General features: G+C 32.6%; 2 protein-coding genes across 3 annotated transcripts in view; one reads left to right on the top strand and one right to left on the bottom strand.

Moving 5' to 3' along the window:
- Nucleotides 1-22,856, top strand: LOC147078472 (ATP-binding cassette sub-family C member 10). Its single transcript, XM_085959890.1, has 21 exons — nucleotides 1-346; nucleotides 444-1,095; nucleotides 2,193-2,319; nucleotides 4,452-4,613; nucleotides 4,832-5,054; nucleotides 5,863-6,127; nucleotides 6,989-7,226; nucleotides 8,016-8,284; nucleotides 8,879-9,302; nucleotides 9,778-9,900; nucleotides 10,044-10,157; nucleotides 10,826-11,005; nucleotides 11,566-11,726; nucleotides 12,228-12,803; nucleotides 13,152-13,284; nucleotides 13,702-13,875; nucleotides 15,923-16,129; nucleotides 16,678-16,918; nucleotides 18,409-18,600; nucleotides 19,980-20,211; nucleotides 21,383-22,856. Exons 2-21 carry the CDS (start codon nucleotides 463-465, stop codon nucleotides 21,626-21,628), a joined length of 4,920 nt encoding a protein of 1,639 aa, XP_085816016.1. The 5' UTR covers nucleotides 1-346; nucleotides 444-462; the 3' UTR covers nucleotides 21,629-22,856.
- The window catches only part of LOC147078473 (DNA polymerase beta-like), a 25,336-nt gene continuing 4,497 nt past the window's right edge, over nucleotides 5,686-26,524 (bottom strand). The window contains exons 5-6 of one of the 2 annotated variants that reach the window (XR_015072139.1): nucleotides 23,784-24,387; nucleotides 5,686-5,735 (exon numbers count right to left, since the gene is read on the bottom strand). Coding sequence is in view for 1 of the 2 variants with exons in the window: in XM_085959919.1 (XP_085816045.1) it covers nucleotides 24,293-24,387 (95 nt within the window). In the remaining variant the exon portion in view is untranslated. Of the gene's footprint in view, nucleotides 5,736-23,335; nucleotides 24,388-26,524 lie in introns of those variants that run through there. The other variant, XM_085959919.1, reaches the window with a different exon arrangement.

A 26,524-nucleotide genomic window follows, 5' to 3' on the forward strand; every position in this document is an offset into this window, starting at 1 on the left:
GATATTAAAAAATGTCAAATAACAATGGAGTACAGTGGTTCTGACAGCCGACACCGAATTTAAAAACTAATTTCCAAATGTGTTTTTACACTCAGTGCACTACCTTCAATACTTGAGAATATTTACACTACATTGTTTCATATAAAACAGTTAAGTCACTCAAATATTGAATTATTTCACGAATTCATCGTTCTGTAACGTCTTGTGACAGTTCGCGTGCAAACACTTGAAACGTCAAATTCCTACGGTCAAGTTCAGATCTAAAATGGATCTAAACATGCGTGAAATGAATGCCAACAAAGGAAAAATAATGTATTCTTTAAAATATACATAATATTTTACGAAGGTAGACAATTTTAATTCATATATTCCTCAAAAAATAATGAAATATTTATTACATATCAAGATAAATGAATAAAACTATTTTTTCTTGTAATTTGCAGGACATAATAAAATATCAAAATGACATCAGGAAGTATTTTTACCACGCTCGGTGGCTACAAATGGGACTGGGAAGAAATGTGCGGTCCGGGAGGATTACACCCCTGGAATCCTGCCACCGAAGACATGGGCTACTGTTTCCAGCGCCTGTTCCTCCACATTCCTATTCTATTTCTTCTAGCGATATCTTCCGCCTATTATGTGGGCGCGCAGATTAACTGGGTGACCAGGGGGAGACTTCAAGAAAATGTGATCAACTTGAGGAGCTTTGTTATACTATGCTTATCAGTGTTACCGTTATTGAGACTTTATTTTATTTTGGAAGACGCCGATCGACGCGCTCTGCCGATAGATTATTTTACTTGTGGGACCGAGTGCTTGGCTTGGCTCGTCCATTTCGGCTTCGCTTTAGCCCTCAGGCATAGACTAGGAATAAGTCCTAGAGGTCCAATTATTGTGTTATCATTATGGAGTTTAACAGCAGTGCAGAGTGTCATATCCCTACGTACTGTCGTATTGCTCGGGCGAGCATACGAATTGGAAATAATTGTGCTCGTTTTACAAGTAGTGTATTTTTTTACTTTGATACCTTCAGAGGGGGTCACGAGCCCAACGTATTATTCTCCATGCCTTGTTGGATCTCAATATTCACAGGTAAACTAATATTTTTTTAATATAATTACTTTAGAGCAATGATTGCTAAAGATCTACCATCGTAAGTTGGCAGCCGGTCGAATTTGAAACTAAAATTGTCTATCGAGGATAAATTTGTTATAAATACCATTTAATTTTACAACATGTTTCTCGAATTATGGATTGCATAATATTTGTACAGAAATCTACTACCAATAAAAAATTATAAATTATCATTTTTTTGTTAGTTATGGTAAAATTCTCAATGTCATACTAGCGCCCTCACTGAAATGCCAATTTATGATGGTAGATCTTTAACCACAGTTCTCCAGTTGCCTCCTTATTTATAATTAAGTAGAAAGTTGATTAAACGATTTATCATTTTAAAATATTAAGTATTGTTAAATACTTACATGACGGCTGTAATTGAACACCTGAAGCTCACCTCCATATCCCAGCATTTTGAGTTAATCTCAAAAAACCATCAAGCATGCTTAGGACTGCAAATAGAATTTTTCTTTTTACAAACGTATTAGTAAACAATTAGGAAAAGCGAATATCAAAATAAAATGTCCTTAACGTCATTAAAATTAATAAAAAACCATGTTTAAAGTTAGTCATACATAGTGAAAAATAGCTGATACATATAAATGAATTTACTCATCTCCACACTCAGACATAACATTCGTAAACTGTATAATGTTTTCACTTTGTTTTTATTTTATATCCGAGATTGTTGAGGTGCCGACGCCATATTTATTAGACAAAAAACCTCCTAAGTCACCTCTTTTTAAAGCATTGATTATATCCACTTTGTCCTTTAATGATAATATATAATACATACACCACGTTCATATCAATAATATTCAAAATAAATATTTAGGTACATCGTGAAAATAAACATTTCAGAAAACTATCTTGTGTTTGTTTTTAATAATACGAATAATCAAGTTTCCACTGTAGAATATGTACATATTTTTTTTTAGATTTTTACATATGTGTGACTTATTGGTTTTTGTAATTAGACATCTCATACTTATCCTTATGTCCTTATTTCATTCTATAATGTGAAAAATTTAATTGTTTAGCGTTCAATTTTAATTGTTTGAAATTTTCAGCTTGGTGAACAGCAACCTCTTTTGCATAGTTTTATAGAAGATGAAGGAGCTTTAGGTACCGCCTTACATGGGGCAACATTTTTTTCATACCTTCTATTTTATTGGGTGAAACCGCTATTCTTAAAAGGTGAGTCAGTATATTTGATTTAATGTTTGACCAGGACAAAAAAATGTAGATATGTATAATCATTTTAAAACTTGAAAAGATTATTTTGTTAGTCAATAGTCATGTGATATTTTACTCATAAAAGATAACATACATGGAATAGTCAGTCAATACAGACAATTACTTGTCTAAATAATATAACCACATATACTTACTTGAAATAGAAATTCCAGGAAAAAATATTTTAACCTTTTTACTGCCGGTGGGTGTATGTATGGTGGTACCTTGCACGCCGCGAATTTTATTACAAAAATCAAATAAAATCAATTTACGTTTCAAGTGGTAATACCGAATTCTGTTTTAATTCTGAGTATGTGACGACATCCCAATATATGCCGTTGTGTGTTCAACATAGGTATTTGTATGTTTAAAATAATTGATTTACCCTCCGTTTCCCATTCAAAGCTTTTGTATGAGCGGTGTTCCGTTCACGGAAAATTTCACGTCTTAAGACGTCATTCGCAGCCATCCGTTTAATACATTGATTATAAAACGCACCATTATTTTTAAATTGTACTAATAATAATTTTAAAAAAACATCAAAAAATCTTTGTAACAGAGATGAAAGTCATACAATGACAATTAAAAGCAATATGTTATCCTCTGTGTTATATAATATCATCTATAAAATAGCGTATTCTGTGCTATCAAGGGATTAGTGATTAGTGATGATGCATTTCTTAGTCCTTTCAACGCGGACGGCACACCTGTTGTGTCTTCATTAAGGGACCATTAGCATGATATTTAAAAAAAAGAAAAAATATAGTAATCAAATGCTCCGCGGTGAAAAAGTTAAAAAAGTATGTCACTATTGACTCCGGAATTTCTTGGGACGATTGTAAGATGCCGTCGATTATAAGATGGACACCGAATTCCATGACACCAATTTAGGACAAAACATGCGTTTTATAATAAACGCAATACAGTATTTACAAATAATTTTTCTTGCATTGTTATAATATCACATACTAGGTGGAAAGCCATCCAACGATGTATGACAAATATCTAAATTCTTATGAATATTAAGAACCTTCTGCTGGCATCTATAATTTGAACAAAATAACTGAAAATGATTCCCTCATTCGGAAATGTCGGAAAAGTCCCCCTATAAAGTTTGTACCTAATACCTCATCATTTTTTTACCACTGCCAATGAAAAAAAGTCATTCAAATGGGCAGAATGTATTCTAAAACATTCCAAAAAACCTTTTTCATGCTTTGCGAAATATTCACCACTATTTTACTGAACCACCTCAAAATATGATATTCAAGTATAATTTGATTACAAAATAACTATTTTTCCACTGTCTTATTCAAATGACCAATTTTTTTTTCCTTTTTTTCTGTTCATCTGTCATCGACTTAATGTTTTTAAAATTAGAACTGCACAGAAATCCTTTTGGCATTTCAAGCTTCATTTTTAGAAAATGTAGAATTTTTTGTAAGATACTTAAATCGTAGTTCCTAAGCCTAAAGAGCGTAAGGGACATTTTAGCTAAGATAAGATATTTTGGTACAGTTCGGTTATGAGGAATACAGCGGAAAACACATTTTGAAAATACCCGATATACTGGATTATTTGTTCGTTTGGGTTAGTTTAGGTTAGGTTTGGTTAGATTAACCTAACAAATAATCCAGTATATGGGCTATTTTTATTATTATTATCGGCGTTTGCCGCTGTATTCCTCATAACCAAACTGTACCGATATTTTATTTGTAATGTAATTTTTAGTGTCCTAAAAGTATTCCAGCAAGAGTTATTCCGTTACAAAGTCATAATTATTGTCTGGTGGTGAAATATTTTTGACAAAACTGAAATATTCTTTCAAATTGCTCTTGTGTAAACTTTCAGATTGTCACTCTTAAGAAAATTAACATAATAATATTAATAAATGCAAGAGGAATCATCAACATATCATTCTGTGAATATTGGCCATTCCCACAAAATCTTTCCAGTCCTTCCCGTCTGTCACTCCTTTCATTGCTTTAGCCTCAACTATATTGTGTCTCTTTTTGCACAAGCCAATCGCCTCAATTCTGAAACAACTGAAAGTAGCCTTGATCTGAAACTAAACTTTATCTATTGAATTTCAGGCTTAGAAAAAAAATTGAAAGATCCCGATGATCTCTTTGATTTACCCGTGGATTTGTCTTGCAGTACAATTAGTTGTAAAATTGAAAAGGCGTTGATTGGAAATGTTGACAAATATCAATCATCACCACCGTTACGTGTCCATGAAAGGCCAACAGATAGAGGTGAGTGTATACATTTTCCAGATAGCCAAATTGTTAATCTGTAGTCCTAAACAAAAATGCCTCATAGTGTTTGTATAATATAACCAGTAAGCCGCTTATTAATATTACAAATAATAATGTAATTGTCACACATCTAAAACTTACCATCGGTATTTTCTCTCAATGTCTTTCCCTGTATTTTACTTTGGTATTTATTAACTGATTTTCTTTATTGTTAGGAAATTATGGTGCTACAAGTGGAATACCTCGTGTTGAAGTATTAACACCGATGAAGAAATTCAATGTATCTCTATTTAGAGCTCTTCATTCCTGTTTCGCTTATGAATTTTATTTGGTTGGAATCTTGAAATTGCTTGCTGATCTATCAGGGTTTGCCGGGCCACTACTTCTAAACAAGCTTGTTAATTTTGTCGAAGACCCTTTGGTTGATGTTGGAATGGGGTAATATTTTCCTTTATATTTACTCAAACATCTAAAACCACAAATGAATATGAGTATTCATGTATTATAATAACAGTCATGTGAATGAAATTATAATCTCACAGTGCTGAGTTCAACTCTTGAACATTTCATCCAATGATAACTCTCAGTTTTGATTGAACACTCATGTTTATCGGTAGCTTAAAACGTATTTCGTACCAAATTGTAGCGATGATAGATACTAACAGACTGACTATATTTCAATCATATACGCAACCAACGCAATTTTATATATTAATTTTTATATGCATGCATTGATTCATAATATTGTATTTTAGTACATACATACCTCGCCTACTATTCGAAATTGAATTTTATTGGAGAATTTAATGAAATTCAAAAAATCCCAAGGTTTCGAGACAATTTTTTGCATAGCAATGAATAAAACAAAATATGATTTTTTTTAATATATTTAATAGGATATATTGAGCACTAATCATGTTTTTTTATACTCTATCGCAATAAAATTTAATATAGGTAGCTATTTTATGTTTTGATTAATTTAGAAACTACGTCTCTAAGACATTAATCAAAAGATGTCCGCAATAGTTTCTTTATTGCGAAAATAGTAGATGAATTACATAGTTACAGATTATTTTATCTTAATACATATTGATATTGTATTGTAATTTTACAAGTTAACTTAAAGATATTACTTATTATAGTTATACATATGAGAATAATTAGTCACATTGATTTAGTGAATACATATTTGCAATTGAGTGTGAACTTAGCAATTAGTAAATAACAATATATTACTGTATTTCAGGTATCTATATGCTGGTGGATTGTTAGCGTCAGCACTAGTCGGAGCATTCTGCGAATCCCATTTCAACATGTCAATAACGATTGTCAGTCTAAAGCTGAGAGCCGCCATAATATCTACAGTATTCCGTAAAGCGTTATCGGTGACGTCGACTGAGTTGAACCAGAAATTTAGCATTGGCGAAGTCACAAACTTTATATCTACAGACACAGATCGGATTGTAAATTCGTGTCCTAGCTTTCACGCAGTATGGAGTATTCCATTGCAGGTATTTTTTTTAAATGGTGAAATTGAGTAAAGTATAGATTTTATACCTAAAATATTATATTTGTCAGGCTTACACACTCTAAGTCTATTCATAACAGACCTGAAATTCATTAAACAAAGCTATAACTACATCAACATTGTTGATGCTAAAGGTTCAAATACATTATGATGCACGTCGCGTACTGTCACATGTTTTCCCAGCGACAAATTTAGTCTATGGTTCGTCATTATGCAGAATATTTTGAACGATCACTATCTCTATAAATACAATGTTGGAGAGTACCAACTCTAATGTATTAGTATTTTGAATTATTATTCTTGCTAATGTCAATTAATTTAACAATTTCTCTGTGTGTACGTTAAAATTACTTGCGATATTGCATTCATAGATAATATTTTTAACAGAACCCAACCTGCAGGCCATAGATAATACACAACATTTTTATAGAAAATACATAGTGCCAACCACTAAAAAACAAAAAACGCGCGATTTTGATATGAGTTAAAAAAGTGTATGCATGTAGAAAATGAAAAAAACGTTCATTGAGTCATGCGGATGTCGATGCAGTGGGGTACGCGTAAGGTGACCTCATTATTGTTCTGGTGATTTCGGCAGATTTTGCTAACTGGCAATGTTCATTTAAAGGTTCAAAATGTGCTACGGGATGGGAGCATCAGTCTGATAACATTTTAAACACCAAGAAAAATGACATTACACACTTACTGTGAAATCACGTGTCAGTGATCATAATATATTTGAACCTTAAGTAGTGTTCTTTTTGATGATGGGGTAGTCTGGCTCTCAGGAATAGAATTATTAGTTGGTCATATTATTATGTATTGACATTAGTAAATTTTTCAGCTTGCTGTTACACTTTATTTGCTTTATACGCAAGTCGGTATATCTTTCTTGGCTGGACTCGTGTTCAGTATTGTGCTCATACCTATCAACAAATTTGTCGCCAACAAAATTGGCCTGCTAAGTGTCGACCTGATGCATCACAAAGACAACAGGGTCAGTTTGATGACTGAGATAATAAAGGGGATCAGAACAATCAAATTGCACGTTTGGGAAGATCATTTTATCGACAAAGTCACAGGTTTGTCACTATTATTTTTCGTTAACATATTTCATTCTCATAACCAGCGGTGTAGTGCTAATCAAAAAAATCCCAGAGTGTTAATTAATTATAAAATTTTAAGCGCCGCCAGCCCCCCCCCCCTCCCCCTTCATCGTATTGTGTTTTATAATTAAGTCAGTCAAAATTTAGCCATGTGTTTAGTAACCTAAGATTGTAAAATTGGACAAAGCTCTTGACGGAACAATTTTCCCATTATCGCTTTGGAATTGAACTGTTTAACCGCTTTTTGATATTTCCACACACTAATAGACACAATTTTCTATATTCTCCTGATTCAACATTATCATGTGTAACATATTGGTTATTAAAATTTATTGAAAAAGTGCCAAAGTGCTTCACTACACCACTCACTGCTTATAACTATGAAAACTAAATCATAATATGTATTACGTATGTAGTACATATGTATTTTTGAAAAACTCAAGAATATATAGGTACTTATTACAAAAAATCTCAGAAAATCAGGAAGACCAGGTGATCTAGACTAGACTAGATTAGTCATTTTTCACTCCTGAGTGAGTGCTCTTATCCTTTGATCATGTTAATCCGCCTTTGATACATGAAAATTAAATCGTCGCATAAAATTCACATCGTCGGAGATGTTTCAAACTCCCTCAAGGTGTGCTTTCTGAGGTGTTTCAAAATTATGTATTTCCAATGATAAAGAGTCATAATATTCTTAAATCTTGTATGTATTCGGTATTGAATAATAAAAAATTAAATTTAATCTTTGTACCAAATTTTCAGATACAAGATCAAAGGAAATGAAGTATCTCAAAGGTCGTAAGTACCTTGATGCCATCTGTGTTTTTCTATGGGCCACCACCCCGGTAATAGTTGCAACTTTAACACTCTCCACTTATGCACTCTTGGGTAATAAACTGACTGCAGCTACGGTATTCACGAGTATTGCACTTCTAAATATGTTGATTTCTCCCCTAAACTCGTTTCCGTGGGTTTTAAATGGATTGACCGAAGCGTGGGTTTCCGTTAAAAGAATTCAAAGATTAATCGATGTAAGTATACCAACAATAAATACATTGCTTTTTTAGAATAGTAGACTCTTTTAACGACGCCTTAAAAATATATGTTATGAGTAGTCTATTGAAAATCTCCACTTCATAGTCAGATTTGGTAGAATCAATCAAGTGTCCCTATCAAAATCAAGCATAAAAGTTTTTTTGTCAATCAATGCGCAGTATTTTTTTGGATATCACTATCTTGTTTTTCATATTTCAATGAAAAAGAAATCAATTGATTTCAAAATAAACAAAAGAAAAATGACTCTGAAGGACACAAAGAATGAACAGAGATAAGAGAAGAGAAGTTATCATTTTGTTATCACCTGAAGAAGACACTTCCGAAGCATAATATGAATCTATCATTGTGATTGTCTATCAGAACATTGAATTAAAATGATCTGTGTTTAATATTCTTTTTGAATAGCTTATGCCGTCCCAGGTCACACTTTGAATATCACTGCTTTAGAATACTTGAACTAAAAATTTTAACAATGTTGCAGAAATTTTAGAAAAAAATAAAACAAATATATAATATACTTTTTTGCTATAATATACTTTTTTTAGCATTAATTAAAATTATTGTTTCAGTTGGACGATTTAAATACAGATCATTACTACAGCAAATTAACATTAGATAATGAGAAAAACTTAGTTTTATATATGAAAAATGCCACATTTACTTGGGGTAAAATAAATACTTTAAACCCTAAACCTAAAGCGACTAGTCAAAAACCTGCAAGAAGAGACAAAGGCAAACGAAAAATGGAAGGGCCTTCAAAGTATGCACATATCCAAAGACGAGATTCCTCCGTGGAAGGATCGATTATCGACAGTGAAGTGAGTGAAGCGGAGAGGCCTTTTAAATTAACTGACCTCACATTTGAGATTGAAAGAGGTTCATTGGTCGGCATCATCGGAAAGGTCGGTAGTGGTAAAACGTCACTTTTGAGTGCAATACTCGCAGAAATGATTAAGGTCAATGGAGAAATCGGTACATCAGAAGAGATGCTGGGTAAATTATTCATATTAATATGTTTGTATATTATAGTAAAGATTTCTGTTACTTATTCATTCAATCTACCCGAAATTACATCTTCATAGTTATAACTGAATATGTTATTACTAACGACCGTGAGATACATATTACAAACAGGGAGGACAGTGACAAACTGCAAAATAAAAGATTTTTGATTCACAGTGTATTTTACCTCCTTTTGCTTTCCTCAGCGTTTCAATCCCGTTACAGATGACATTCTCATGAAATCACCTCTTGAGAATTACATCTTCAACAAAACAAGTCTGAAATGTTGAGGAAATAAAGAGGAAAAACAAATAGTGACATCTCAAATACCATACAATACACAGTGGATTATGCCATAACCTGTTATCAATGTAATTTAAAAAATTATTAACAGGATAATCCGTGATATTAAGCCTAATCTCCATTATCGGATACCCGAGTAACTAATAATTAAAAGTATTTTCAGGATTCGGTTATGTTAGCCAAAAGCCTTGGCTTCAGAGGGGAAGTATCAGAGATAACATATTATTTGGGAAAGCCTATGAACAGACCAAATATCAAACAGTTTTGGATGCTTGTGCATTGACAGGTAAATAATGAAATAAGCAATTTTAAGCCTTTACAATGATACAAGTACAGTATGGATATAAATTATAAATGTTTGTAGTGATAATTGACTGTATATTTTCATTATATACATGTGTTATTATTCCAACAATTATATTATTGCAGAGGATATTGCTATCTTGGGAAATGACATGTGTGTTGGTGAATCCGGAAGTGCTATAAGCGGCGGACAAGCAGCCAGAATTGCATTGGCACGGGCTGTATATCAAGATAAGCAAGGTGAACTTTTTTTTATATTTACATACATACGGTGTTGGATTAAGATAATTTGGAGCCCTAGATACGACCATAAAACTGGCCCTGTCGAAAATTAAGAATGTCTATCTTTAGGGTGATCAAGGCCATCTATAATCAGGTACTAAATGGTGAGTTCCAATGGTAGTGCTAGTTATTGCGTAACTTCGATTGCAATGTGTAACCTGTTCGCAGTAAATGAATATTTTCAATTGCGTATTTCAATCATATTATTACTTTTTTCAATATGAAACAACCATTATTTTCTACAAACTATTTACTAAAAATATAAGCAATAATTAGCATGATGATCAAAATTTATAGTTATGTACCGTATGTCCTTGATGGTGAGCATATTTATTTGGAACGGTAATGGACATTTGTTGGGTTTTTTTTCTCTGCAAATTATTAGTAACCTTTTCAGCAGCGATTTGAAAATTTTCTCTTGATTGTCAAGATAATGAATTTATAGTGATATTTCAAAATCCATTAATATACTAGCAAAGCTCAATGCCCATATTGCAATGTGTTGGTTCTAGTAAAATACATTCGAGTGTGGGTACAATTTTATTTTGTAGGATTTTATAGAAAGGTATAATGCTGACGTTATTCCAAAATTTATGTGTGTTAATAAATATATTTGAAAATTTCAGTTTACTTACTGGACGATGTGCTGTCTGCCGTTGATGTTCAGGTGGGGGCGCACATCTACAAGAAATGTATAATGGGATTGCTCAAATACAAGACACGAATCTTTGTGACACATTCCCTGCAGTATCTTATCCAAGCAAACCACATTATTGCTTTGGAAAATGGGGCAATACAGCAGCAAGGTAAGCCATGAGGTACCATATTTTATGCAAATCACAATCAACTCGCACCGTGAGTGTAAAACCAAGGCATCTGCAAATTATTCAATTTCGAGATTAAATGCTAAACAACTGCAAAAGTCGTGAACTTGATAATGTAAAAGTGAAGTAACTGAAAGAACATGCAATATAATGTAGATATAAACTAAATATTATGTTTTTTTTTAGAAACTCTATTTGTCCTAACAAAATGAAAACTTCAAACCCTAATATATCCAAAATATGCCTTGGTTTTACACTCACGGTGCGAACTATTCTATTTAAAAATGTTTTCTTTGTCAATACTATTTCGTAAACCGTTTGGCTTATAATTTGTATTATTTTGAATACGTAATATGTATGAATACACCAGAACAGTGATGCCTAATACTGTGTTTTGACTTTACAATAATCTGCATCCCCCAAATGTCTCTAACATGTGCCGTCCTTCCTGGCAAAACGGTATAGTTACTCAGTCATCTCCCGCCCTTTTCAAAGAGGAGAGGTATCAATGTATAGTAATATAATTTGATGTTAAATTGTAGGTATGCCAAATATTGTTTTGAGTGAAATAGATGACTTTATCTCTCAGAGTGATGTGGAAATGAGTGACGCCGAAGGTGCAAATACTAGTACTTCAAAATTTACTCAAATGGATAATATATCTCTTAGAGATGATGCCTCAAATAACAGCATGATGCAAGCTGTAAGTAACATTATTATTAATAATATATATATAATTCTGTATTGCGCTTGAAATTATGCAAAAATCACTGAACCTATGTTTCTATGTTTGATGACTTGGGTTCCAAGAAGAGTACAAAAATAAAATTCATCCGGTGTGGAAAACGTTTCATAACGTCATATTTTTTATGAGAAATGATTATTGTGCATTTACTCAACCTAGTACCTATGGATTAATACATTGGACGCTAAAGACGCGCGTAACGATTAGGTGGTCATTCGATATAATTAGCATGCTACTTGAATGTGGTAATTAAAAAGTAATTATCTAGTCAGCAGTCAATGTGTTATTAAAAAACATTGAAAAAATAACATAATAATTTCTCAGGCAATTTGAACCTGTGACCCACAGTGAGGCCCGGACAATAAAACAGTCTGAATAGGTACATAATTTAGTCATAAAGTTTTGGCACTTTGAGACACAAAAAAAGTTTATATAAATTTTTATATGATTGTATTTTAGGAAAGCAGCGCAGTCGGCAGTGTAGATTTTTGGGTAATATCAATGTATTGGAAAAGCATCGGGCATTGGCTCGGAATGGCCATTTTCATATCGTTATTCTTGATGCAACTCTCCCGTAACACCACAGATCTGTGGCTATCGTATTGGGTAACAAATATGATACCAAAAAATGGCACAAACAATTTGACAAATTATGATTACACCACCTTGGCACCGAGTGTGTACACCCAACCGACAGGTCTTGGTAATAATTCCCTCGAACCGAGCAATAACAATGCGTCGATCACAGAGCTCATCAAAAATATTACGGGCACTCTTTGGAATGATATGGTTGGTAAAATTACGACCGATCTGGATGAGAAATTACACACCCCTGAATCTTTAGTGAAGGCTGTAATGAATGATCCTGTGATAGACAACATAACTAACAAGGAGGTGTCATTCTACCTGTCCGTTTTTGCAGGATTTGCAATAATAAATGCATTGTTTACACTCATACGAGCGTTTATGTTTGCCTATGGAGGTATTCATGCGGCTATCGCTATACACAAACTTCTTTTGAAAACTGTCATGAAGGTATGTTTATGTTGACATATTGTATAAATTAACTTCAGCTATTGAATATAACCGACTTTGAAATTAATAGCTTCATATGTTACTCGGTATGTACTTGTAAAGTAGCTGCTGCAGATAGGTGTATGCCTAACACATGCTCTTTTTCTTGTACCAATGGCCAATAAGGAGTTTATTTTGGTAGGATCATGCCATTTTGCAAGTTGCTTTTAGGATATAATAGAATTAATAAAAACCTTTGTTTTAAAACCAGTTCGATTAATATTTTGCAGTTACATTATGCCTCAAGAACGCTATAATCCAAAGTATGTTTGATTTATAAAAATGTTGAATGTGCTTTCATGATTTCAGGGGAAGATGAAATTCTTTACCATGACACCTGCTGGACGTTTACTCAACAGATTTTCTTCCGACACCTACACGGTTGACGATTCTTTACCATTCATTATGAATATACTCTTGGCCCAAGTATTTGGAGTAATAGGTTAGTATGGGTTAATATCCACTATATCGATTCCAATTCGGGGACTATGCCGGAACCGACATTGGGTGATCTTATCACTATGTAGATTTAAGAATGATTGCTGTAACAAACATTTTACCTAGCCCAGTCGATTCCGAGAAAACTGCGGACCCACCTGTGCATAAGAATGTTTGAATGCTCTGAATTCAATTCCAAGAGAATGGGGTTCTTTGCAGGCACCCACTCTATTTTAAACATCTAATTTATAGAATTATTATTGTAACATGTACTGAGCTGTAATAGTCTTTTTTAAGTTGCCATTATTAGCTTCTCCCTCCCCCAGTTGTAATAGTGTATATAAACGTTCCATTTGAATCTTTATCAAAACACTCAATTATAATGCTAAACTGTTTACAAATACATCATATCGAATTTCAGGATCTGTGCTAGTGACTGCTTATGGTCTTCCATGGATCTGTTTGGTAATCGTCCCATTGATACCGATATACCATTGGTTGCAGCATCGCTACAGACTCACGTCGAGAGAATTGAAGCGGCTCGGAAGTGTCACCTTATCTCCCATCTATTCCCATTTTAATGACACTCTTGAAGGTAACGCACAACTTATTTTATTCTCTATTTTACGATTTGCAATGTCATCCGACCAGAAAGAATACTTATATACCTAGCAATGTTTTAAAAGTTAAATTATATTTTGCGCATTTCACTTTAAATAAAATATTGGATTGAAGAGTTTCGATTATAACTATAAAGTGTTTAGTGTGGGTGAAATGGTAGCCGTAGAAACATAGATATTTTGTACATCAGGACATTGAAAGATAGCAACTACAGTCATCGACTTATGCTATTTCGAATTACGTGAATTCATACTTACGTGATTAAATAAAAATAAATTAATTAATACGAAAAAGGTGAAAAGATGGCAGACATCGCACGAACTCATAAAATGAGTCATTCTACGATTAGAACAATTATAGGTACTCGATAAAGTTCGAATTATGGAACATGTGAAAAAATCAGTACCAATGCAATGTACGATTATTACCAAGAATAGAGGAATATTAATAGAAGAAATGGAAAAAATATTGGCTATATGGATAGAAGATATGCAGCAACAACACCTCCCAATAAGCCTTATGTTCATACAAGAGAAAGCCTTGAGTATTTATGGAGACCTAAAGTGCAAAAATAACGATAGTGTTGATACTCATACATTCACTGCAAGCCACGGATGGTTTCAGAGATTTAAAGACCGTTATAAACTACACAACATCAAAGTGAGAGGTAAGGCTGCTAGTGCAGACACAGAGGGAGCTATGAATTTGAGTCTAGCAGAAATCATAAAAAATAGGATTACTTTCTCCAACAAATTTTTGATGTGGACTGTAGAAAAATCTATGCCGGGTTTTAAGGTGTCTAGGCTAACACTTTTACTTGGTGGAAATGCTGCCGGGATTGCAAAATCAAGCCACTTTTAATTTACCACAGCGAAAACGCAAGGGCCTTTAAGAATATTTCATAATCTTCACTACCTGTGATTTGGAAATCCAATCGAAAAGCATGGATGACTCAAGAAATTTTTGATGTCTGGTTTCGTCATCATTTTATACAAGAGGTAGACGAATATTGCAAAGAAAATAACCTACCATTTAAGATTTTATTGTTAGTTGATAATGCACAGAGTCATCCGCCTTGTGACTATAATGAAAACGTAAAAATAATGTTCTTTCCTCCAAATACAACCTCCATTTACACGATTTGAGAAATTTAACATTTGAAAACACTACTACGTACTCAAAAACTAATATCTCCGAATGCAATACTTCTAATGCCATCAAAAACATATAATATACAGTAAGTCCTCGACTTACACTACACTGGAAAAAAATGCCAGATCGGTCATTTATATCCCAACTAGAAAAATCTATGCCGGAAATACTTGGTGGAAATGCTGCCGGGATTGCAAAATCAAGCCACTTTTAATTTACCACAGCGAAAACGCAAGAGCCTTTAAGAATATTTCATAATCTTCACTACCTGTGATTTGGAAATCCAATCGAAAAGCATGGATGACTCAAGAAATTTTTGATGTCTGGTTTCGTCATCATTTTATACAAGAGGTAGACGAATATTGCAAAGAAAATAACCTACCATTTAAGATTTTATTGTTAGTTGATAATGCACAGAGTCATCCGCCTTGTGACTATAATGAAAATGTAAAAATAATGTTCTTTCCTCCAAATACAACCTCCATTTACACGATTTGAGAAATTTAACATTTGAAAACACTACTACGTACTCAAAAACTAATATCTCCGAATGCAATACTTCTAATGCCATCAAAAACATATAATATACAGTAAGTCCTCGACTTACACGACTTTTCGACTTACATGAAAACCTTCGGAACAAATTAATCACTTAAGTCGATGACTTACTGTATAAACTCTTTTTTACCATCATCATCATTTTGTTGTACATCATAATGTATGTATGACATAATGTTGTTGATTTTTTAAATTGTTCAATTAATATAGTATAACGCTATCCAATTAGAATGCATTTGAAATTCTGACACAGATGTTTATATCTGCATCTAGGTAACACTCTTTTACTCGATTTTGTATTAACTGTATAGGTGGCACGGTAATCAAAGCGTTGGGGCGCACCAATCGATGGTTAGTGGGCGGAGAGCACCTAGTGGAGAGATCTCAGCGCGCCTCTCTATGCGGGTCGGCGGCTGCTCAGTGGCTGGGTCTGCGCCTGCGCCTCATGGGGGCAGCCATTCTGGCGGGAGCGGCCGCAGTGGCCGTCGCTCAAAGGAATATTGATTTTGTTGATGCAGGTAAATATTTTATAATGCATTTTAATTATTTAATATACATACTCGTTTCGTCCTATTGCACTATTATATACATCACTATGAAATTGTGACCATGATATTGTTGGCTATAAAAAAACTGTTTTCTCAATGAAAAATTTTTCTATTTTATTACATAGGCTCTGTTTTCCTACAGTAAAGTCTAACAGCCCTATCAAACTGGTATTTTATAGAAGCGCCGAGCTCAAGTAAAAATACTGACACCATCTTTCCAGTCTCACACATATGCCGGGATTAGCGGTACAGCTGTGTGGCGTTTCTGAAAAATACCAATTTGTAAAGACATTAAATTCACTCACCCATAATTCGAATTAAGATGTAATTTTAGTTCTAATTTTTTGCCAATTTTAAATTTATTATCCTCAATAGTCTTTTAATTGACCAGGTGCGTAATTGATGATGGGGTTACGACATCATAGTAGTAAGCATGCTGATAGTTAAATCATAATATTGTATACTTTTATTTATTGATTCCCTTACAACTATTTAAAAATATTATCTCTTGGTTTTAGGGATGGTCGGACTGTCAATTTCCTATGCCCTCACTGTTACGTCTCTTCTGAGCGGCGTGATAAATGCCTTCACTGAAACGGAGCGAGAAATGATCGCTGTAGAAAGAGTGGGCGAATACATTCGTCAAATCGAGCCGGAAGGTTATGACGAAGGGAGTGTTCAAAAGAAAACTGTTGCGCCTCCTTATTGCTGGCCCAACATGGGGATCATTTGCTTTAATGAAGTAGTCATGAGATATAGGTATACTCTCAATCATTATCATTATCTTACATCTTTATGAAGTGAAACTTTTTTACACGCAGTAGACAAATATTCCCGGGAGAGTGATTGAATCTGAATCTGATTTTCTTCATCAATTTAGAAGAAATCTATTACAGTAAAACCTCGTTAATACAAATTCCATGGGACCAAAAATCAAAAAAAAAAAAAAATATGAAATATATGGGGGGGGGGGAATACTGAAATTTAGATTTTTTTTCATTAATTTCGTTTACGATCATAGCTGCCTCCCAAATTTCCGATACAATTCTTTCAAATTAAAATCTGTGCAAATACCATGCGTTATTAATCCATTAATTGAAGTTAACGAGTAATGTAAGTAGGTATTTACCACCATGTGTTGAGCTAGAATTATAAAAAAATATAAAATATTTTATATTTTTCCAATTTGTTAACACAATTTTATTGTTTGGCATTGGTTTTCTAGTAAAACTATGTGAAAATCCAATAAACAATTGACAATTAAATACCTACAGCCCTGAAACATGTGAGTTATCGTTATTCCTTTGAGTGGAGTCTAGTTGTGCCACTGCACCGCGATTTCCTAACTATCGACTCGTGTGGCACCAGACGACATGACGTAATTGTGACGTCAGCCAATACACGCTCGAAGCATGCCGCCCGCCCGCAATGCCCACCGTAGATATTATTACGATGAAACACCTATATGTATATGGTGACAATGAATAGCGCTGTCGGAGTAGCGTTATATTCTCGAGCGCTATTATCACTCCGGTAGTACGTCACAATGATGTCATATGACGTCATGTCGACCAGGCAGCTGGCACTCACAAGTTCTAACATCGGGCCACTGATGTGTCATAAAATGTCAGGATTATTTTTACATGTTACCTTCATAAAATAAGCAATTTATGATGTTTTAAAGAAGTGTTACAATTTTCAATGATCGGCTCATGAAATAGTGTGCTTTATTACGATTTATTGAATATTTTTAAATGCTGGGACTCTGAAATCATTTCATATTATGAAATTCGAATTAAAGGTATGGTTTTATATGAAAATAATGTTCAAAGGACATTTTGTTCACAAAAATTTTGGTTTACGGCGAATTTTGAATTATCCGTGGTTTTATTAACGAGGTTTTACTGTATTGTAGATGCAAACTGATAAATTATCGATGTTTAAAAGTATTAGTTTGTTTCAATGTTAATAGATGGAAATATAAAAATGTTACATTTGTTTTAAAATTTAATAAGTGGCAATATACATGAAGTATGTTATGTATGCTCGCCACACATTTTTTTTTATTAATAGTTCATGTAAATTATGTATAAGTAAAAGATTCGTCAAACATTTGCAATTGTTGTTTTCCTTAGTTCACCAGATATCCAAAATATTATATACTCCTTATGAGAAAACTTTGTACAAAATTAAAATTAAACAAAAGTTAACTTAAATAAAAAACTTTACAAATAAATTATATTTTTCAGGGCTCATTTGTCACCCAGCTTGAAGTATGTTACATTTGAATGTTTACCGGGAGAAAAAATTGGTGTCGTCGGGAGAACTGGAGCTGGCAAAAGTTCACTATTCTCAGCGTTGTTTAGATTGTGCGAACTTTCCAGCGGAAATATTTCTATTGACTCAGTAGACATAAGTACTTTGTCATTGGCAAAATTGAGGTTTGTAATTCCATCATCATGTTAATCCATTTTTCTCCTTTATTACTGTATTTAACCATTCCAAAAGAAATGTTGATTTGCATTTATTGAATCGAAACATTATTGGTCTGATGCATAGAATGTGGGCGTTATTTTTTATTTACTTATTAAGGAAAACATTGATTACAAAAAAAGTATAAAAATAGAGTAGAAAAAAGATATTGCAACCAGTAAACTTTCCGTATATAAATTATAATATAGTTAAGCCTAACAAGATAGAAAGTAAGAAGAACATATAATATAAAGAAATTACATAAGACAAATGAGAAAGAATATTGAATAATTATAAACAAAAAAGTAACATTTACAATTCTAATTACGATCCCTATGCATAGATGACATTTTACCGAAACAATAACATTGCAACGTCACTTTCCAGAATCAAAATTGTTGCACTTTTTTAATGACTATTTTCCATACTTTATTACATATATTTTAATTGACATACAATGGTAAAAGTATGAAAACTGCACAATAGAAATTGAATATGTAATTATTACCTAATAGTACATAATATTATCCACTGAATAATTTAATGGCCACTTGATCTATGTTTTAATTGTAAATTAAAACCATGGATAAAGTATTCCCAGCATCATTATCATTTATTATTAAAATCATGACAAACTCTCACAAAATTCTCCATAATTGATTAAATGCTTGCAAATTATTCATTCCTTTTCAGTCGGTGTTTGTGTAGATAATCGCTACCGATATCTACCATATTACTTTGGCCGCAAGTATACTTACTATTTCTGTTTACAAAACATAATTATTTGACAGCAGATGACAGTTATGTTCAGAGAGACCTCCTATTCATTATGCATTAGTTGTTATTCCTTATTTACCCAAAAAATCGGGTTAATAGTGCATAATGTCGTTGAAACTAGAAAAATGTGTAACTCCATTTTAATCGAAAATTGACTTTGGAATTCAATGGAATTGAAATTGATTTTGAATTGTGGCCGATGCCGACCCCTCATGCAGATGGTGTAATTCCAAAAAAATTGTAGCATTGTCAAATCGTGGATGATTTAACTCCATGGCCATAGACTTGTACACGAAACTATAATGTTTTTTGTCTCTAATTTCTTTTATTTTATTTTTTTTTTACAAAAAAAAAATTGCGTTTTATTAAATAAAAACAACAATTTTTTGTCTCTCTTGTAAAATAGTGTTTTTGGAGTTACACAATTTTCTAGTCTCAACGACAATAAGCCGACTTATTTAAATAAGTTTGTCTATGCATAGAGTATGTAGTCTCTATGTAGATATTCATTTAATCAACAACTTTATAGAAATATAACATATCCACTAATTATAATTACATGTTATACTAGGTGTAGATTGGCAATCATACCTCAGGAGCCGTTCATCTTTTCCGGATCTATTAGGGAAAATCTGGACCCTCTTACTCAGTATATAGACAATGAGCTGTGGAACGCGGTTGAGAAATGCGGAGCCAAATGGATTGTTCAGCAGAGAGGCGGACTTCAAGCTACAGCTTCTGATTTGTCCAGAGGTCATCAGCAACTGTTATGCCTTGCCCGTGCTATACTTCATAATGCAAAAGTAAGAGTATCAAATCAATAATAGACAATCTACTTTCATTTATTACATTTTAAAGATAATTTTATTTGGCCTGAAATATTATATATCGTCACCGTTCAGGCAAAAGTCACCAACCCTGAAAATGGCAGTTTTGAGTTGAGTATGTCACCCGAAGCTTAAAATTATGTTCTTTAAGATGCAAAACTCACCACGGTACATTAGTTAGTAAAATTTTGCTTAAATCCGAATTATTTGTTTTTCACTAAATGACTTTCGATAAAACTTAACAAGCAAAAGTCATTATAGGTGAATAGACATTATTGACTATACAAAAAAAATAAATCCTTCGTTATAAATATACAAGCAAAAGTCACTATACTATGGATGGTGAGTTTTACTGATCCTTCTTTTGGCTAACATTGTTCAGATTATTAACAAGCAAAAGTCACCAAACCATAATTGAGCTACCTTGCCTCTTTCAAAACCTTCCAGATGTTTTAATTAGCATCAAAAAGTAAAATTACATTAAAGAAATTATTAAGAAGACATGAGAAAATAATTTAATGTAGATAAAACCTTAAAAACATTAAAATCTGATTTTTCCTGCATTTTCAAACTTTCAAATTGCGATATCTCAAAACTATGTTTTTAGGGTTGGTGACTTTTGCCTGAACGGTGACGATATATTCGAGCTCCTTAGATAGAAAATATGGATCCCACGCATCACCTCCAAGAATCTCTGCCGATCACCAGTCTTCTTACGTCTACCCATTGTTTATAAAAAAACTACCTAATTATAGATGCCAGAAAAGTGTGATTGTAGTTTTTTTTAACCAGAAATATATGAAAACTTATGTAGGCATATAAATGAATAAGGTTTTTATACTAGTAGCAATTCATAAGACCAAGAGAAATATAATCAGTTTGGAGAGGCCTTCATTTAGCAGCGGATTGATCTAAGTTAGTGATAGATATAAGCGGATATTTTCAGAATTCACACTTTTGTTTGAATTAGTGCGCTAACTGGATCAATTTTTAGTGGTACTATTGGATATAATAAAAAATGAGGCATAATCAAAATAGCTCCAGGACAATAATATTATTGATTAAACTAAACATTCACCCACGATGACTGAGCGGGTAACGCTTCGCCAGACCTTAATAAAATTATTATGTTTATTCTTTTTATTAGATTCTTTGTATTGACGAAGCCACCGCTAACGTTGACCAAGAAACCGATCGACTCATACAAGATACAATACGATGCTCTTTTAGGAAAAGTACTGTCATCACCATTGCACATCGAATCAGTACGATTCTCGATTCTGATAGAGTCCTCGTCATGGGAGACGGTCAAGTCGTCGAGTTCGACACTCCTGACAATCTGATGGAAAATCCTGATTCACATTTCTATCAACTTATGAATCAAGAGACATAATGAAGTTGAGACTGAGTGAAAATAGTTTTATTTAATTATAGGGTAACATTATCCCGAAACGCCGTTAATATATCCTCCATTGAATCCATTTTTAGTTAACTGTGCAAGCAATATTTTTTTAGAAGAAAACTGCGCTTTTTGAGAGCACCAAACTTGACATACATCATGCCCACACCTATTGTGAGCGTTTAGGAAGAGGACCCACCTGAAATTTATACCCCTAACAAAATGGCGGCCATATTTTCCAAATTGTCCTCCATAGAATTTAATTATTTTAATATTTACAAGTTACTAGTCCAATTATTGGTTTTTGGGAATGCTGGATTTAAAAAACCATTGGATTGGAGGACGAGATACCAACACAACACAAATCCAACGCAATCAAAATTGTTGCCGTGTAAAAATTATAATGTGATAATGTTTTTTTTATTCTTGTTCGGCTGAATTATTCTACCAAAAGCATGCAATCTTTTGTATATAATTCTTTTAAATAAGTGACAGAGTGTAGTAAATGATGACAAGCCATTATTTATTATAGAAACACTACAAAAAAATTTAAATGACTACATATTTTAATTGAAATACCTTTACTGGATTGTTTGATGGAGATTTTTTTTAAATTCAGTATACACAAAAACGTACATGACATCTAACTTGCATTAATAAAAATAATTTAAAACAGGGGGTAATTTGGGAAACATAATCACCATTTTGTTTGAGTGATCTATCGTAAATGGCTCCACTTCCCAAACATCAATAATGAGTGTGGAAAAGATGTATGCCAAGAAGTTTGGTACTCCCAAAAAGCAGTTTTTTGTCATTTGTCATCAACAGGTAAATGAATTTAATTTAAGAATTTATCAAATATTTTATGACTAAAAGCTTATAACTGAAAACATCTCAAAATAAAGTGTCGCAGTATGTAAAAAAGAACATTTTTATAGACTTGGGTATTTTGGGTCAGAATTTTATTTGACAGTTTGTGGTGCATTGAAAAATAATAAGACTTCTACATATAACCACTGATCATAAATTTTTGATACTATGTAGATACATAGTTTTACAGAGCACAGTCTTGGATTTTATGGGTAATAATTCCGGTTTAGTGTATTTACCTAATAAAGGCTCTTCCCCACTTTGTTAGGCAGATGCGCAGTAGAGTGAGTCCTACCTCATGATATAAAAATACTATATTTCATAATAATGTTATATACTAAATTATTCTACTAAGGCTGTTTGTTATAAATACTAACGCTTTAAATCGAAGGTTTATTATATTGTGATATGAGCCAAACATGTAACAGTAAATACAGTCCATTTAACTTATATTTTGTTAGTTTTATACACATAAGATTTTTTTTTATTATAGAAAATTAAATTGGATTATCTTACAATTTTTGGCTTCTAAATCAGTTTAAAATATAAATTAAGATTTTTTTTTTTTAATAATTATTAGATACAAAATTTGTGATAAATTATATATATTAGTATACATAATAAATCTCAATGCTTTACTCATTATATGAGAATTATTAAAAAACATTGTTATATTATGTAGAATACATATTTGTATAAAGATTTTTAATGTTTTCTGATTATTTTCAATATACTATATCAAGTGAGATCTTTTTGTAATGAAAATAGTTGTGAGATTAATTTAACTCGTAGAATCTAGCTATATGGATTCAATAATAATTTATGTATATTGTAGATGCCATGTATTATTCTTATGATTTCTAAATGTCCAGAGCTTTGGTTACATATTACACACATTTAATATTTTATTTATTGTGCGACAACATCTTCTTGGCTAAGCTTCTAGGCGCTGCTGTCTACTAAATGGGAGGAGCTTCTTAGTTTATAATGGGATTCCGGGTAAAAATGGGCGGAGCATGTTAGTTCACAGTATTAACACGTAGCCAAAAAGATGTTGTCATACAATAGTACATAATGTACTAAAAGTAATGAATACTAGACTCATTCTAATCTACAAATATGTTTTAATAACTGCTTGGGCATTCCATTTGCCTTTACTTACTCCAGTTGTATTTAAGTATGCCAAAATTGTCTTAATATGTAGTATATTATCCATTGAAGCTAGATTATGTTTAAACATGAATTTTATAAATAATCTACTCACATCAGCCTCCGAGACGTTGCTTATATGCTTGAATATCATTCTACAAATCTTCTGTTTCATTCTTACAGAATAACATGTCGCCTCTACTCGAAGTAGAATAATATTTTATCCTTTCATCTTGAGATTGTAAACAAGAAGTATTAGGTCTAGTTTTCAACATATTATATAGTGCGATTTCTACATGTATGTTATTCTGACGATTCATATGAAGAACCAAGAATATCGCCTGCTTTTTCATGTACATCACTATGTCTCTGCCCATGTCCTACAGCACTCTGGTATCTCAGCCTGAATATAGAAGTCATACTATTATGTAGAACCAGAGCAGCAGGCAGTGCGAATGCGATAAAACCACCTATAATTATTACTTCCATGTTTTGGGTATTATGAGTTTTGTTATAATGATTGTTATACAAACAATCAGTCTATGGTAAAACATCTTTTATTTTGCATAATACATATTGATATAAGTTTATACATGACTACAGCATAAATTCCCTATCTATAAAAGTCTTCCAATTTCTTTACATGTTTCTTTGTTCTGGAGTTTTGTACTTGAAGTCAATATAATCGAAAACATCTTCCTCAGATGTTATTTCGACGGCTTCTCCTGGCACGCCTGTAATGATAATATTATATTATATTGTGATACACTGAGCTACACGTAGCAGCTACGTATAATGGTCACAAATTAACTATCACTTCAAAGAAAGACAAAGAAATTCTAAATATGTATGTATATAATAACAAAAAGATAATGTAATTTTTTATACAATACAATAACTAAGTTTAATATCAGTGGATGTAAGGACATCAAAAGTATTTTAAATTCATATTATAAGCTGCTGCTAATTTATTTGTCATTAAAGCTAATATATTATGTAATTAATATTGTGTGATGAGGTGGTACATTTATAATACCTAATATGTATTATTTATATACATTATAAAATGCTGGTGAGTTTACCTTATTATTTGTACAGTTTTTTTGTATTTTTATGACAATGTGATGCAATAAAAATAGAAAATACATATGACTTTTTACTTCTGTCTACCTAATTCTTGAACATTCAAAATATAATGAAATACTCTATTTAACTACATCAATGATTTTTCATCAACCTTTTTTGGTTGGCAAAACTTTTGAGGTATTTTGTAAAATATCAGTAATACCTACCTGATGGCACATATTATGTATTATAGCACCTGCGCATGGATTTACTTTCACCAATAGTATGTGTTTTAAACTATCGCAATAATAACTGTTTACACGTAAAAGTGCTAACTGTCTCGCTAATCTCATTCTTCAAGAGTAAGTGAGACGCGATGTTGTCATTTTAGGGTACTATTTGACAGGTCATGAAAACAGGATAACCTCAAATTGAGTCTCTGCGCTGTATAGTTCATTTTTTTTACCGGCAAGTTCACCACTATCGATCTACTACGCAGACGCAAATATCGCAATCCAATTGTTACGTGAAAATTAAAAAGCTTCTGAAATTTCTTAATCCAAGCATGCAATCTGCACGATAATACGTATTAACACGTGCATTTTTTTGTTATGGCCGCGATAATACGTACTGTCAGCAGTAAATCCATGAACGTATAAACAGGGTAAGAGGTAACCAGCGACACACGTTGGTAACCTGTTACCCTTAACCTGATAGCTGCCCGTAACGTAACGGATACGTCATGCACGGCGGCGATTCAGGCGCCCGTAACGTACGATATACGCCGTGCCGTTCTGCGCGCTTGTATGAGTCAAATATTTATTCATTCAATTTTAAAACGTGTAACTACATTTCTGATCAGACCTTGCAAGCAAAAAACATTTATATGGCGCTTACATCGCGAGAATAAGGGAATTTCCCGAGAGGCCAAATCAGGGTTAGCTCAAAGTTCCCCTGTACACTGGGATTTCGTACTGTAGGTATGATTCAATACTGACGCGAACGGCGAGCAGTTGGCGCCGAGTTATCAATTAGTAAAGTCGGAATGCTAATTTTCTTATTCAGATTAGCGTTATAATTTAACTTAACTTAATTTGTTTTCAATGTTTTTATATTGAAATTTAATTTCTGTTGAGTGACCGAGTGTTTTTATTTATATTTCACATATAATTTGAGTATAAAAAAGTGTTACATTTACGAGTTTTGTTTTAAATTGTACCTACTGAAGTTGAATGAAAAGAAAGATTTTCGATGTTTTTAGATAGAAATTGATGAAAGACCAAGTGTTGTGACTATTTTTTATTTGTATTTCGGGCTCAATTTACGTATACGGAGTGTTTTATTTACGAGTTTAGTTTTACAAATTTTATGATTCAAAATGGATGAAATAGACGATTTTGGTGAAATCGATCTTATCGAAACAGTTGAATCTGAAGATGATGGAAGTGATGATTTAGATGTTGAACTTGAAGAAACTTTAGAAGTCGATGAAAGTCAACATACCACATCAGAATCCACTGAAAAACCGACATTTGAGTGGAAATGCGATATGTTTGAGCCGCGCGCATTTTGTTTGTATGTACCGTGCTTCGAAATTTTCCATACATAAGAAAATTTTTAGTGATTTTAATGTGTTTAGTGTAATTTATTGCTATCAGTATATATGTCGACATTTTACAAAAATACTATAAAATTTATTTTTAAAAATACTAAAACATGATTTTATAAAAAAAATTTTAAACTAATTCTTGTAAATGCAGTGTTGTGATAACCCTACCATATCTGAAAATTTACAGACATTTTCAC

Source organism: Rhyacophila brunnea, unplaced genomic scaffold (assembly GCF_057557595.1).
Source record: "Rhyacophila brunnea isolate RB1 unplaced genomic scaffold, BYU_Rbru_1.0 scaffold_11, whole genome shotgun sequence".
Lineage (NCBI taxonomy): Eukaryota > Metazoa > Arthropoda > Insecta > Trichoptera > Rhyacophilidae > Rhyacophila > Rhyacophila brunnea.